Below are 13,662 nucleotides of genomic sequence, written 5' to 3'. Positions count from 1 at the left end.
TATGTCTACTGGATACACCAAGATCTTATCACAATATTCAGCGTGATGTAAAACTAAGCATGAGTCTGAAGGCCTAATGCTCAAGTAAAACAGTTTCGCCAATTGAAACTATTCTCCAAATGTTCAGATTTTAGCAAATATAAATTATTTAACAGTCAAGTTTTAGGTATAAATTATTTACAGCAGTCATGTTGTAACTACAAAAGCACCAAGATCTCAAAATTCTACTAGATAAATAATTAATATCTAACAAGAGGTCCTTGGAATTGAAAAAAATAAACCACCACCAAACAAAATAAAAGAATTCAGAAGTGTGTCACAGCTACATTAGTTTATAATTTGGATAATACATTTCAGAAGAATTCAAAATAGGCAGCAGAACTTTTAAAACTGTCCAAAACCAAGCCTCAAATTTTCAATTTCAAAGGGCCTTTGTCAAATCACGATGGAAATGTCTGGAGACCAGGAATTGCAACTGAAAACCAAATGGAAGTCAGAATTTTATAAAAAGCTCAAACAAGATGAGGAAAAATGAAAACAAGAAGCAAAACGGAGAAGGGCTTTTTTAAAGGTAGGAAAGTGTGGAGAGCGGAAGAAAAAGCAGAATGATAATGAAGTGTTTTGAATATCTTAGTGTTGCTTCTTTTTGGTACTTAATGCAACTTTCCCAGTAGCTGCCGAGAAGTGAACGCATATGCTGACTATAACTACAGAATAATAAAAGACACAGCAGGGAGAGCTAAATCCTCATTGTCAAAATCTATCACAAGTGTATGCAACAAAATTTCTGCCAATACGGGCATGAAAAGATGACTATTTATGTAGCACTGCTTGCCTTCTAGCCATGTACCTTCCCAGGAGCAAGTATCACATTTAGTTCAAAACCAGGAAGGAAAGGCAGTCCAGTGACAAGACCTGAGGTATTCACAACAAAAATGAAACAGTCTAGTCACCTTAAGGCTGAACAGAGGACTAAGAAATCACAAGATGATTTGCAACACGTTCAGCCCTGTTTCCAGCAACAGATTCACCAAGTCTTCATGCTGTGGTAATCAACAATGTTTACCTGGAGATTATTGTTAGAAGTAACATGAAGAACATGCTTTAACGCACCAGAAGCAGGGTGATACAAGGAATATGATCACAGTTTATTGACTACCTTTCTAAGAGCCAAAAAGTTTTGAACTGATTCATAGGAGAAATACTAGAAAAAACAGATCTTAAGGGACCAAACCATTTTTTAAAGACAGGTAAGCAAATGAATGGCTCCTGAGTGATCCTGTCTGAATGGTTTATTTTTGTGGCAGGAATCAGTTTCCTGTATAAAATCATTCACCTTGGTGTGACAATCTATCAGGACAAAAAGCAACAACCTCTTCTCTTTTACGCTTCTGCCTTGTTATTTTAAGTAAAACTTATTTATAGAAGTTTGCAAAGACGTCTGCAGAGACAAAAGTCATGATTTTGTCATGATCAATGAAAATTGCAACAGTGAGATTTCCATATTGCCCTGAAAAAGTAGACCTCTTCGTCCCTGTTGCTTTTAGACCCGACTCATCCATAAAAGCAGAACCTACTTGTGGCAGCATCCAGCTAGGAACTAAGCCTCTAATAGCAGAAATATGCAAAATACAGACTATAGTCCTACTTATACTTTGTGGCTCTTGTTGGATTGCCAAACCTCAGAACAGGTATTTTTGCAGTACAATTCTCCTCTGTTATCTCTGAATGTATTAATCCTCATCAGTAATTATTATATTAAATAAGGTTAATACTAAAATTTAAGGCACACACTCCCAAAAGGAATTTTTTACAACTTTCAGTTATGTAACTCAAGGTAACATTAATGTCCACATTCCCATTTTTTAATCTAAAACTAGGCTCCTTGAAGAGTCATCTGCTTTCCAAGTGAGCAATGTGTTTTAAATGCAGACAGAAGAGCATTCTGATTTTTGTTCTTTTTCCATGAATCACTTACCTGGTGCAGTTTGAAACAGCAATGTCCCTGAAAACTAAGCTATCTTATTATTTCTATTTCATCAATTACCTAATACTTCTAAACTACACAAGTCCTGAAAATGGGAAGTATAATGGCTTATTTTAAAACACTGATTCTCCTCCAAATTAGAAAGTACTTGGGTTTATGTATAGTGTATTAGCCTGGAGTTTGCTTCCAACAAAACCTGACTGCCATTTGTTGAAGAAGGGCTTTGTTTACTACAGTTTTCTGTCCCAAACCCGCTCCTCATCCTTGATGAGGATCCTGTACATTCTCCCAAATCCTCCTGAAAAATGTAAGTTCTTGACTGCTCCTCTTTATTTCTCAGTCTCCTGTTTATTAACTTTGCAGAACACTTAAGTAACAGATGGAAAGAAGCTTCAAACAATGTCTTGTCCTCAGCTTTAATGACATCTGGACAAGCTGAATTTGACTTCATTGCAGCTACTAAAGGACAGAGTAAGGGAAGTCAGCATTTTCAAGAAGAGGTGGGGCTCAGACAGGGGTCTGTCAGACATCATGTCAGCTTTTTTTCAGGCAGAATAGAACATTTCTCCAAGTCTTTTCACTGCTACTGATTTCTCACAGAAAACAGCTAGACTTAGCAATTTGATCTAAAGCTTGAAGTGGCCTGAAGATTCTGTAGTTTGATTCAGAGAGGGTGCAACACTGCTGGACACAGAAGGGCATGAGAAAATAACGGTGGATTAGAAGTAACCTCTACAGCAAATTTCAACTTTAATGAAAAAAACCTGTGTGAAACAAACTACTAGTAATATTAATTACTTCTGCCCCTGGAGATTTATTGAGAAAGATCTACTTGAAAGTAAAAACTGGTATTTATGGACAAGAGGCTCTTCTCTTTTTTCCTGGCTGAAACGCATTATACAGAAATACAGACCTAATGTTCAGGGGACTAGCTGATGCAAGTCAGAAGGAAGCACAAGGCAGATTTACATCTTCCTCCTATTCTAGGTGACTGATAGCTTATTTCAGGTTTCTAAATGCCAAAATCAACTCAAGTTGTTCTGCAAGTCCGGGCTATGCTCTCTGTGAACAAGTCCCAGCCACAGTCTTATAGAGATGATGGGGTGATGGAGGCAGTATAATTGATTACTAGCATCAAAAGGAGACTTCTGCATGGAGAAAAGATCTATAGCACTGCCAACTCTTGCAGTTATTTCCTTGACATTCCTAAGGTAAATGATTACTGCATTACACCCTCAACATAAACAAGACAAAAGTATCTAGCTCTTGCAGAAACAAGAAAAAGGAGCATGAAAATGCCATCCTATATGGTATCCTATACCGTAAAAGCTGAAGACAAAAGAAGGCAAACAAAATGTGCTTTCTGTAGATCTAATAATTTCTATGTTACATTTTGATTTTAGAAGTTCTTGGTTGCAACTATTAATCTATCAATATATCAAGATCTACCAGTTTTTTTATGCTGATGGCATATGGCGCCAGTGTACCATACAATTGGGACTGCAGTGTTGTGATGCTGCAAGAAATCATTTGGGGTTGTTTTGGGTTTTTTTTTGATTAATGAAAGCAACTTCAATTAAACTTCAAATTAGAAGGAGCGTTAAATGATATATGGTACTGAAAAGCTGAAGAAATGGCAAAAAATAAGAGCAAAGAAATAGAAAGAAAAATGGATCCACATTTTAGTTACTGTGAAAACACTCATTTTCTCTGAAGTAAATGCAACTTTATAACTTATTTTATCCCTAAAAATGCTACAGGGTGAATTCTATCTAGATGAATAGCAGTTATTGCACAGATTATTTATTTCAAATGAATTGAAGTCTTCTCAGAACTTCACATATCCTTTCTTAGAAATGCAAGTCTGTCCATGAACCTCCCTCTGTCTTTTCCAAAGTAGAGTACAGAAACCAGCACACCCGTTGTTCAATTAGCAGCAAAGTCTGGTACGAAGCTCATTATTATCGTGGAAGTAAAGGAAACAGTGGAACAGAAGGAAATGCTATGAAACACAGCTAGCAGAGCTCGTTGGAGGTGACACCATAATCACAAGGATATTAAGTGACCCATACATTTGTTTGCAGCTCATCATTTTGAAGGTTCAGTGCTGACTCACCACTGCACTGAACATAGGAATGAGTTAATAATTACACTCTTTCAGCCTCATCATCTCACTTACAGAGGGAAAACCATGAATAGCTTAGGTAGACTTAATAGAATGAATTTAATTTAAAAGACATTCTAACTGCAGGATTTTATTAGCTTTCCCTCTTCCCATTCGTATCTTTAGTGTGCAGACGATCACTGCTGCAGCTGACTGTAACCCACCGATTTTCTTCTTCCAGATCTGCAAGAATTCTCTCCAGTTCACCTCTTTCTTCACTCTCCAGAGAAATCAAGATCTGGGCAGGGCTTCGGGGCTGGCTCAGGGGGGATTCCTGGTTCAGACTTTGGCAGTAGTGCTGGATTAACAAGTGTTCATCATCGCTGGAAAACAAAGGAGGATAAACCAGGCAGTTCTTAGACAGGAATTCACTGAACTCTTTGTAAAAAGCAGAGCAATATACCTCAAAACAAAATCCACTCAAATGTTCAACTTAGTCTACACCAATTTTCCCCTTCTGTAGAACTGACCTCTCTTTCCCTCTGCTTCTCACATATTTAAAGCATAGTTTGGCTGACAATCACAGCTTTCCTCTTTTGCCTAAGTGAGATTTGAAATCTGCTCGAGAAAAATCTTATCCTGCCTGATCTATGTTCCACAAAGGTTATTGAAGAAGAGGAGAGGCATCTATTTTATATCAACTCATTTAATAAAGTCTTCCAAATACTTAGCTATTTTACCCTATAAACTTGTAAATGGAGTGAAATAAAAGAAATATTGACATAATAAAACAAAATTATGCCGTTTCTCATTGAGGAGTTGCTTTTTTTTTTTTTTTTCTTTTGGAATTACAAGTGATATACACTTTCAGAATATAAATATATTCTATTTAATATAAGTGAACAACTGCTTTATTTTATTGCCCCTGAAACTATCAGGCAATTGAAACAGAGACTCTCTGGGAGAAAAAAAGCAAACTGAGTTCTGAAGACCTTAACTATCTCAAAAAATTAAATGGATGTATTTTTCAGGCTCTAAGGAATGGCATACAGGCCCTAGGCTATACAGCTAACACCAGCAGTAACCAGCAGTAGCAGAAGCCATGACAGATAGCAACACCTCCAGCCAATCACAGAAAAAAACTACAGAGCTATTGTGAATCTTGCTTTTATGGTAATAGTTACAACAAAGTATTTCAGTCTAGCTTTATCTTTTTCTTGTTACCTTTGTAATTTAGAATTTAACTGACATTTGGAATAGCTGTTATGGCTCAAAATTCAGAATATTTCTTGTTGCATTTTATTACTGAAAATGTTAATGATGCCATTTTATAGACTGCAGGAGTGTTAAACCAGTGCAGAGAACATTGCTATTAGTTCATAAATGAGAAATACTAAATTTTTCACAAGCATAATTTCTTCTTTTTAAACAAAATTTTAAAGGCTTGTCTATTTCTGAATTTGTAAGCAGCTTAAGCAAAATAACAGTGAAAAATGTTGCAGCATAATGCCATTTCCCAAGACACTGTCCTGTGTGATCTTTAACCTGTGTGTGTTTATGTATATAACTATGATGGCAACACACATTGAAATATTTTGTACCTGTATATACCGGCATTTTCTCTTTTTCCCCCCAACCACATGTCCATATTTATGGCGTTCTAACTGTAATTTTAAGCCAAACACCATGAGAACATCAGCAAATAAGATCTACAGGGCATCAAACAAAACTCACCCACACTTCTGAATTTACAGTGAGCTTTAATTTTACTGCAATTTAAATCTGGCTCTTATTTCTTCTAAAACACAGGATATTTATTCTAACTTTTACAGTACAAACAAGTAATGAAGAGGCTGGATAATCAGTGGTTATGTTATTAACTTAATCACATTAATACAGCTTTTATTAGCTAAAGAATGAACTCATCAGTGAGACGAAGCTGTAATTAAAACAATACAGCTTATGTATGATTTTCTGACTACAGGCACTGAAATATTTTAATGACAATAACAGGAAAATATGTAATAATATGATGGCAACAATTCAAAAGTGACATTCAGTTTGGGAAACAAAGTTCTCATTAACTGATTGAAACTGCCCTGACACTGTGTAGGTGCTAGTTTTCACGCGTCAGTTTAACTTCCTGCTCTGGGAACCAACACTGTAAAACCCATGTACAGACAACGTATTTGGCTGTACACACAATCTCCTTTCAAAGTTAGTTGGCAGCAATCCTACCAAGCTAAAAGAGAAAGCATTTCAAAACACAGAAACAAGCTTTTTTATTACTATCTGTGAACACTTCACTGGCTCACAAACATCCTTACAAGTGATTTGGACTCTGAATTTATGAATGAAAATTGGCAGTACAATGCTTTAAAGGAACTCTTGCTTATTAAGAAGATTCTGTCTGAATTTTCAGAGAAATCCTCAAGCTGGGGGAAGCATGAGATTAGTGCAGAAAAACAGATTTTTAAAAAAATATTTGAATGATTTGGAATTTGTGGCATGACTTCTACACAGTCAATTAACTAAGACCTAATTTTCAAGCACCACAGTGACTTCTGTACTTCTCTCCTGTGTTCAATCATACTACTCACAGTTCGTTTTCTGGTTCTATGCCACTTCATTCAGAGAGCAAATGAAATCAAGAAAACCATGACAAATCATGTTTGTAAACCACAAAAAGGTCTCAGTATGATGTCACACTGAACCATTCTTTAAAAGTTTCAGACTACGTTCCTTAAATTTTATATGTCTTTACATTTAAATTAGTAAAACCAAGTGCTTGCTAATGATATGTCTAACTGAAAGGTTACTACTTCAAATATATTATGGTGAGGATGATTCCCTCATGGTTTACACCTGTAATATATTTCTGCTATTGACAGGTCAAATTTTTCTGCACAGCCTCAACAGACTTTTGATTTACATTCTGCCCTCTCAGTAATTTAACACTATTAACTGCAGTTCAGACAAAAGGGATAACTTTTTATTTTTTTCCTTAGAACACATTAGATGATGTACAATTTTTTTCCAAGTAATTTGGGAAGTATTTACTGAATATTTTTTTGAGAAAAATCAGTTACTTTATTTTGGAAGCATTAATCATCTGTTGCATAAATTCAGTATTAAAGCCATAAATCCAGACACTACTGTACAAATTGAAAGAACAAGAGTTCATCATGAAATGGAACTGGGTGTGGTGCAGAGTATTGCAGAGTTTCATTACTAGTTATTAACCTTCACAAGAAAATTCATGTCAAAAATACTAAAATGACCTACTTACATGCTCTCATTAGGTGAAATACTGTCATTTAGGTAAGAACCATTGGTGTTCTCCATTTCTGCTAGCCTGTGGAAAAACAAACAGACTCATTAAAATAAATTATATTTCCCATAAACCTTGTTTGCTTTAACATTCCTGAAAGAGTTAAAGAGTGTGATGTTTTTGATGACTTATAGAATTTGAAACCCAGAAGAATTTATACTCTCTGTTGATTATCAAAAGGTTTTGCAATTAGCTATCATGAATAATTGCTTTTTCATTACAATGGCCTGGCTAAATTCACTTTTCATCTCTTCAGATTTTCAAGTCTTTATCTGAGATTTTATTCAACTCATGACTAATTAATTCCACAGGAACAGAAAGGCCTTAAAGTGCCAGGGGACTACACAAATTGTTCCATACCTGGCAACGCCATCATCAGAACTGAAATGATTAGTCATTTCTCGTTGGTTTTCAACAGCTAGTCCCTCCTAAACATACTGCATAATTCCAAGAATTATCATATTATCAAATGATTTTGGGGGACAGAATGAGGAGGTTGCAGTAACATTCGTTATCTCAAACCTTGCAAATTTGCTTCCTCAGTGGAGAAGCATGTTATTTTTCCTATCTGTGCAATTAACCCACTTTGTCGTCGTTAAGAGCTGTATGAAAGTGGAGAAGAGAACTGAAGCAGTGATATACCAATGATTTTTATCCTCCAAACCAAGGAAAGATCCTGTTTGTGGTAATCCATGTGGTGAATTACTTAACATTAAAATGGCAGTTGAGATTGCTGTAAAGTTTGGAGACTTCTGCTCTTCTGAATTGTATGATTACACCAGAGTAATTAAACCCTGTGCAAACTGAGGGTGCAGCTTAACAAAGACCCCCCCCAGGGCCATTTCTAAGCACACACACGCGCTGGCATGCAAGTTAGTGGGAGGCTGGTTAGTAGCAAAAATGAGTTATACCCTGCATCCCAGAGCCTGGAGAAGAAACCCCCAGACTCTACGTTTCTGTAAGACCCACTCAGGCAGCACGCAGCCTTTGGAATTTTTTAAATGATTGTTTAGAGAAAGATCTGCCTAACGTCCAGCTGGTCTCATACCTGCTAGCATAATGTTCAATGCGTGAATGAGTATCATCGTGTGAAAGCTGAGGGGACGAGGCAGGCCTATAAGGCAGAAAACACTGATTAATCACAAACAATACCCCCTTAAAAGTAAAAAGACACTTAGCTCCGTCTATGCCCTCACACCTCTATGCCTTACGCTTACACTGCGTTTGACAAACAGCATGTTGTAACTGCGACCACGCACGGCGGGCACCTCCTCAAGCAGGCACGCCGTGTTTTGTGGTACCGCGCACAGCACTTTCACCCTTTGGCAATCCATCTGTTGCAGACTCCTCCTCACACAAACCCCCAAAAAATCATTTTCCAGAGGATGTGCAGATGAGGCCTTGCTCCCATTCTGCCCTTACATCTGCCTTCTCCTCCATGTGAAATTGCGCCTGGCCTGCTCTGAAGGCAGTGCTGTCAGTTGTCGCTGGGAGCCCTTCCTCTGCCTCCCCGCTGCCCACGCCACGTCCCTAACATAGTGGAGGCACGTTCCACCTAGAAAAGCCTGCAAGAGCTACTCCATCAGCAGCCAGAAACATTAAATGGCTGAAACGAGCATTTAATAACAGACTGCTGAAAGTGATGAGTTTCGTCCAGTCTCGATCCTGGAGAACATCTTGGTCAGGACAATGTCACCTCAGCACTTCAGGAACAGATGTGCTTGCAGGAAGCACTCTGACTGACATGTGGGATTTTGCCTATCTGCATGTAGCAGGAGGTACACAAACAACAAAACATGATGCAGCTTTCCAGATATTACAGTAACCCCTTATTTTAGCTGAATCTGAATTTCCATCTCTTGCAATTCCTTTTAGAATTCCTGATCAATGAAATGTCTTCCCTTCATGTCAAGTTGCTGCACAGTGTGGGTTGGGCTGGTTCTGCTCAACTGGCAGAACTCTACATCTCAAGTGCAGACAAAATCTGTTTTGTATTTACCAGTTATAAACCAGAACTAATAATCTCATGGTGCTTAATGCTTCTGTGCTAGGAGCTTGATCATCCTGCAGTAAAAGTGCTAAGTGATTATTATACTTCACTGGTCATTTTCCAGTTTCATGAACAGTCTGCAAAAGGCTTTAGAAATATTAGGACCTTTCAGAATTAATAGAATGATATGCACCATACAAAACAGCCAATGCCTCAAAGAAGGGCAAGGCTTTTCTCTTTAAGACATTACAGGTCAAGCATTGTGAATCTCATTTTATCTGAAATGAGCTTTGGCCTCCAAATGTAATTTTTCCCACTACATATTCAAATAACAGTTCAGCATTTCTTGGTACAGCAGAGACTCATGCAGATGGACAACCACCTGCCTGCAACTTTGCATAGTATTCTCAAGAACATGTGGATCACCAAGCTAAAATATTAACTATTTTCTGACAAACTGATGCGATCTTCATTTTTTGTCTGACAGGCAGTACATATCCAGCTGACCTAAGCTGGTACTAACGATGAAAGAAGAGGTTTTGTTTACAGTGCATGCACAAATGCTGCTGTTAGTACTGTTCGTGGATTAGGAAACTTGTATTAGAAGGAGCTTCAGTTTTGAACTGCATCATTCTCTGGTCCCTTTTTACTACATGACTCCACAGTTTCGTACCAGTAAAGGAAGATGGCAGCACTTGGCTGGGACCAACTGGGCAGTGGAGGAACAGAAATGATGTGTCTGTCTTTTGGCAGTAGCACAAGGTAAAAGCTTTGCTTGACTGCGTAACTGCATACTTGCTGCTTCAAAACTAAGCTTTACATTCAGAAGTGAACAAAGTGTGCAATATGCATTTTTCTTAAAGACAGCCCAGTGTAACGTGTTGGAGTTTTCTATGCCCCTCTGCAAACTTTGTAGGCATGGGATAAGTCTACATTTCCAAGTTCGCCTCCACTTTAGAACACACTGCAATGAAAATCTACCCCACTCAGATTTTAAAAAGTTTGCTTATTAAAGCAAACCTGCTGGGAAGCACTGCAGTTTTCATGTTAAATTTAGCAGCTCAGAGGGACACTGTTTCCAGTACCTGAGCCGGCCTGTGAATAGCTGATAGCTGTGCTGCACTGAAGACTATTGCAGACACACTTTAGATGACCATCTGTGCAAGCGCTCACTGGCCTTACCTTCTGAACACATGTAATCAGCTCATGTAATCAGTCTGAACATTCAGTGAGAAGGTCGAGAAACACAGCCAATATTTAACCAAGATAGTCATTCCTTTTACAAGGGCTCCACAGCTGTATTTCTCAAGCTGGTGTCTGCAGCAATAGACTGAGGAATTCCATTCACGTCAAGTGGTAATCGAGCAGTAAACACCCCGTCCTGCAATTCCCTGCACTTGTGGAAATGTGGCCGACAGGAGGAGGGCATTTTTTGTGCTATCCAGCACTGCAGTTAATGGCTCTTGAAAGTGCAGAATCAAGTAAATTGTTTTTGTGCCACTAACAGTCCCCAATCCAAGTAAAAAGACATAAATTCTCATGAAAAGCTGTAAGCTGCCCCTTTATTGCTGGGCAAGCAGAATACATATGGGATAATAAGTGACCTAAATCACTTACTTGTATGAACACACATAGATATGCATGTACATGCTTATAAACAAATTCAGATATCAAAACATATGTTGATGCCCGAATAGCATATAGATATATATGCTATATAATAGATACAGTGCTTTTGAATCTTGGTCAGGTTATGCTTTTCTGCAGCGCTCCGAAGACAACCAAAAAACTGGTATGAGAATACCAAAAAAAGGCAATGAAAACCAGAGTAGGATGTCTGCCTGCCAAAGCTGCAATGAGCCCTGTAACTGAAAAAATAGCTTTAAAGCTGGCTAGTTCAGTAACTTATGCTGTGACCCCAGTGGTCTAGCACTGAAGAAAGAACCAAAGCTAGCAGAACAAACAGCAACTCTTTCCAGCCTTTTTTTTTTTTTTTTTTTTTTTTTTTTAATTTCCTGGTTTCTTGTCAGACCAGAAAAAAGGACTGTTTTCAGGAAGACATCTGAGTTGATCTGATAAAAGTTGCTAGGTCTCTCTCCATCCAAATCATGTCTCTACGTATTTCCCAAGCTTTCTTAAATATTACATGCACATTAAGGTCCCTGTAGTAATCAACAGTAAATCTTAGGTGTGATGTTATCACAGCGTAGGCATACGTGAAGTTATTACTGTGAGTGAACTAGTGGCAGTGTGCCTTACAAATAAGCACGTTATGGCAGCTTAATTTCATGTTATGTCAGACACAGCAATGGCATTCCACACTATCCAAGCATTCTTTAAGAGGTTACTTCTACCTTTTCAATTGTTCCAAAGGGTAAGGAACCTACAGACAGAGTTTTATACACAGTATGCTGCAATCACCCCATATGCATTTATAAATGCAAATGCACCCTTAAAGTTCAAAGCCACACTATTTCAGTCTCAATTCAGCCCTCTGGCAGTTTTGTGGGTGGATCCTTAACCATATGTGGTTTGCAGAAATATACATTTCTTGCTTACACAAAATAAAATTCCTAGAGGATGAGCACTGCATTTGACTTCCCAATGGTCTGTGCTCCAAATGAAAACTATACATCAATATTCCAATGTATTCATTTCACTCTTGTTTATTCTACCAAAAATTCAATGAAGGTGCAAGCCATATACATTTCACCATATGGAAATATATAAAATTCTATTTATTAGTCTCATTATCAATATGTGAATTAAAAATAAACCTTATTTAACATTGTTCTGAAATCATCCATGTAACACTAGTAGCAGCAAATGCCACAACGGTAAAGATATATCTTCAGTTTACGAGAAGGGTGTTACTACAACAGTAAGATGATGCATGTGCAAGAATGATGCAAGAACAAAAATCCAATCCATATCTGAAAAACCCTGCTTTTTTTTAACTTCTGAAAAAATATACAGTAAACATTTCAACCTGCCTTCACAAACCGCATGTAAAAAAACTGTAGTAAAATGTCCAGTGAGTTTTGGATTAATTTGGGCATGTGAGTATGCAGGTGTGCATGGTTGTGCATAAAGCCAGATTATAGCTTTATCTACAAAACAGTATCATTCCTGAAATTGAATTAAATCCATTCAATTCATATCTGTCAAAAAGCATTTTGTATACACATAGAGGGATTGACACATTCAGAAACACAGCCTTTTAAATGACAAACTCTTATAAGCATCAGTAAGAGTGTACCAAAATCCCTGTTAATTCCATGAAAATACATACTCCAGGAAGAGTATACAGAACACATTTCATGATTGCTGGAAGTTCCTGGATTTATCCCATTCTCCTCATCTGGGATCAAAACATTCCTTTAGAGAGTGTACCAAAGAAAATTATCATAAAGAAAGAAGGAAATGAACTTATGCAAAACTAAACAAAGAAATAAACAAAAAAGTGAGGGAACGCAGCAGCAGTAGCAGCAGCAGCACACTTCAGCAAAAGTACTCACGCAGAATCTACTGGCCAGAAGTTGATCAGAGTAACAGGACTGCAAGACAAAAAATGAGGAGGTGAAGAGAGAGGCAGAAGAAACTCAGCAGCAAAATAATTACAGAAAGATTAAAAAAAAAATAAAATCACAACAACTGAAAAACAGAAATCCAATAGACCAACATGAATGACCATGGAGAGCAAAGAACCAAAAAGAGAAACAAAATATCTAAAATTAAAAAAGAGAGAGCGAGGACAAGCTGTGTGCAATTGCCATTATCTTACAAAAAACCAAAACAAAACAACCAAATAAACAAACAAACAAAAAAAATCTAACAAGGGGGAGTGGGTTACTCATCAGTTTTTCCATATGTATTATTGCTCTTTTTTCCTCCAAAAACTGACTTCAAAGTCATTTAATAAGACTAAATTTATGCAGTGAGAAAAGTAGAAGCCAGTTGAAAAGTTTGCAAACATAGCAAACTAAATAAAAAAAAAATACAGAAAAATACGTATTGGAAGGAAATAAAAATTTGATGAAGAGATCATTAGTTTCCGAGGTGCCATATCAAAACTAAATGTTTATAAGGCTGTCAGACAGCATTTATTTTTTTTTACTGACTGAAGTGGAAGTTCCTGTAAGGACAGGTACACAAACATATAATAGGAACGGCAATTGGAACTCCAGCTTGTGTTTTCCTGCCAGCCATGGTTAACAAAAAATGAAAGAAAGAATGAGGCTTTATGCATG

General features: G+C 37.4%; 1 protein-coding gene across 18 annotated transcripts in view; it reads right to left on the bottom strand.

Moving 5' to 3' along the window:
* Positions 1–13,662, bottom strand: part of DMD (dystrophin) — a 979,751-nt gene that overhangs the window by 24,103 nt on the left and 941,986 nt on the right. For 11 of the 18 annotated variants that reach the window (XM_042811110.1, XM_042811099.1, XM_042811092.1 and 8 more), the window contains 4 exons: positions 12,931–12,969; positions 8,471–8,536; positions 7,381–7,446; positions 4,316–4,474 (listed from right to left, as the gene is read on the bottom strand). In XM_042811110.1, the coding sequence (XP_042667044.1) occupies positions 4,316–4,474; positions 7,381–7,446; positions 8,471–8,536; positions 12,931–12,969 (330 nt within the window). The remainder of the gene's footprint in view (positions 1–4,315; positions 4,475–7,380; positions 7,447–8,470; positions 8,537–12,930; positions 12,970–13,662) is intronic. The other 7 variants (XM_042811094.1, XM_042811095.1, XM_042811106.1 and 4 more) reach the window with 3 other exon arrangements.

The sequence above is a fragment of the Centrocercus urophasianus genome, unplaced genomic scaffold, assembly GCF_019232065.1.
Source record: "Centrocercus urophasianus isolate 14NV4802_14NV808 unplaced genomic scaffold, USGS_Curo_1.0 seq_12, whole genome shotgun sequence".
NCBI lineage: Eukaryota > Metazoa > Chordata > Aves > Galliformes > Phasianidae > Centrocercus > Centrocercus urophasianus.
This window is presented reverse-complemented; position numbering and strand designations above follow the sequence as displayed.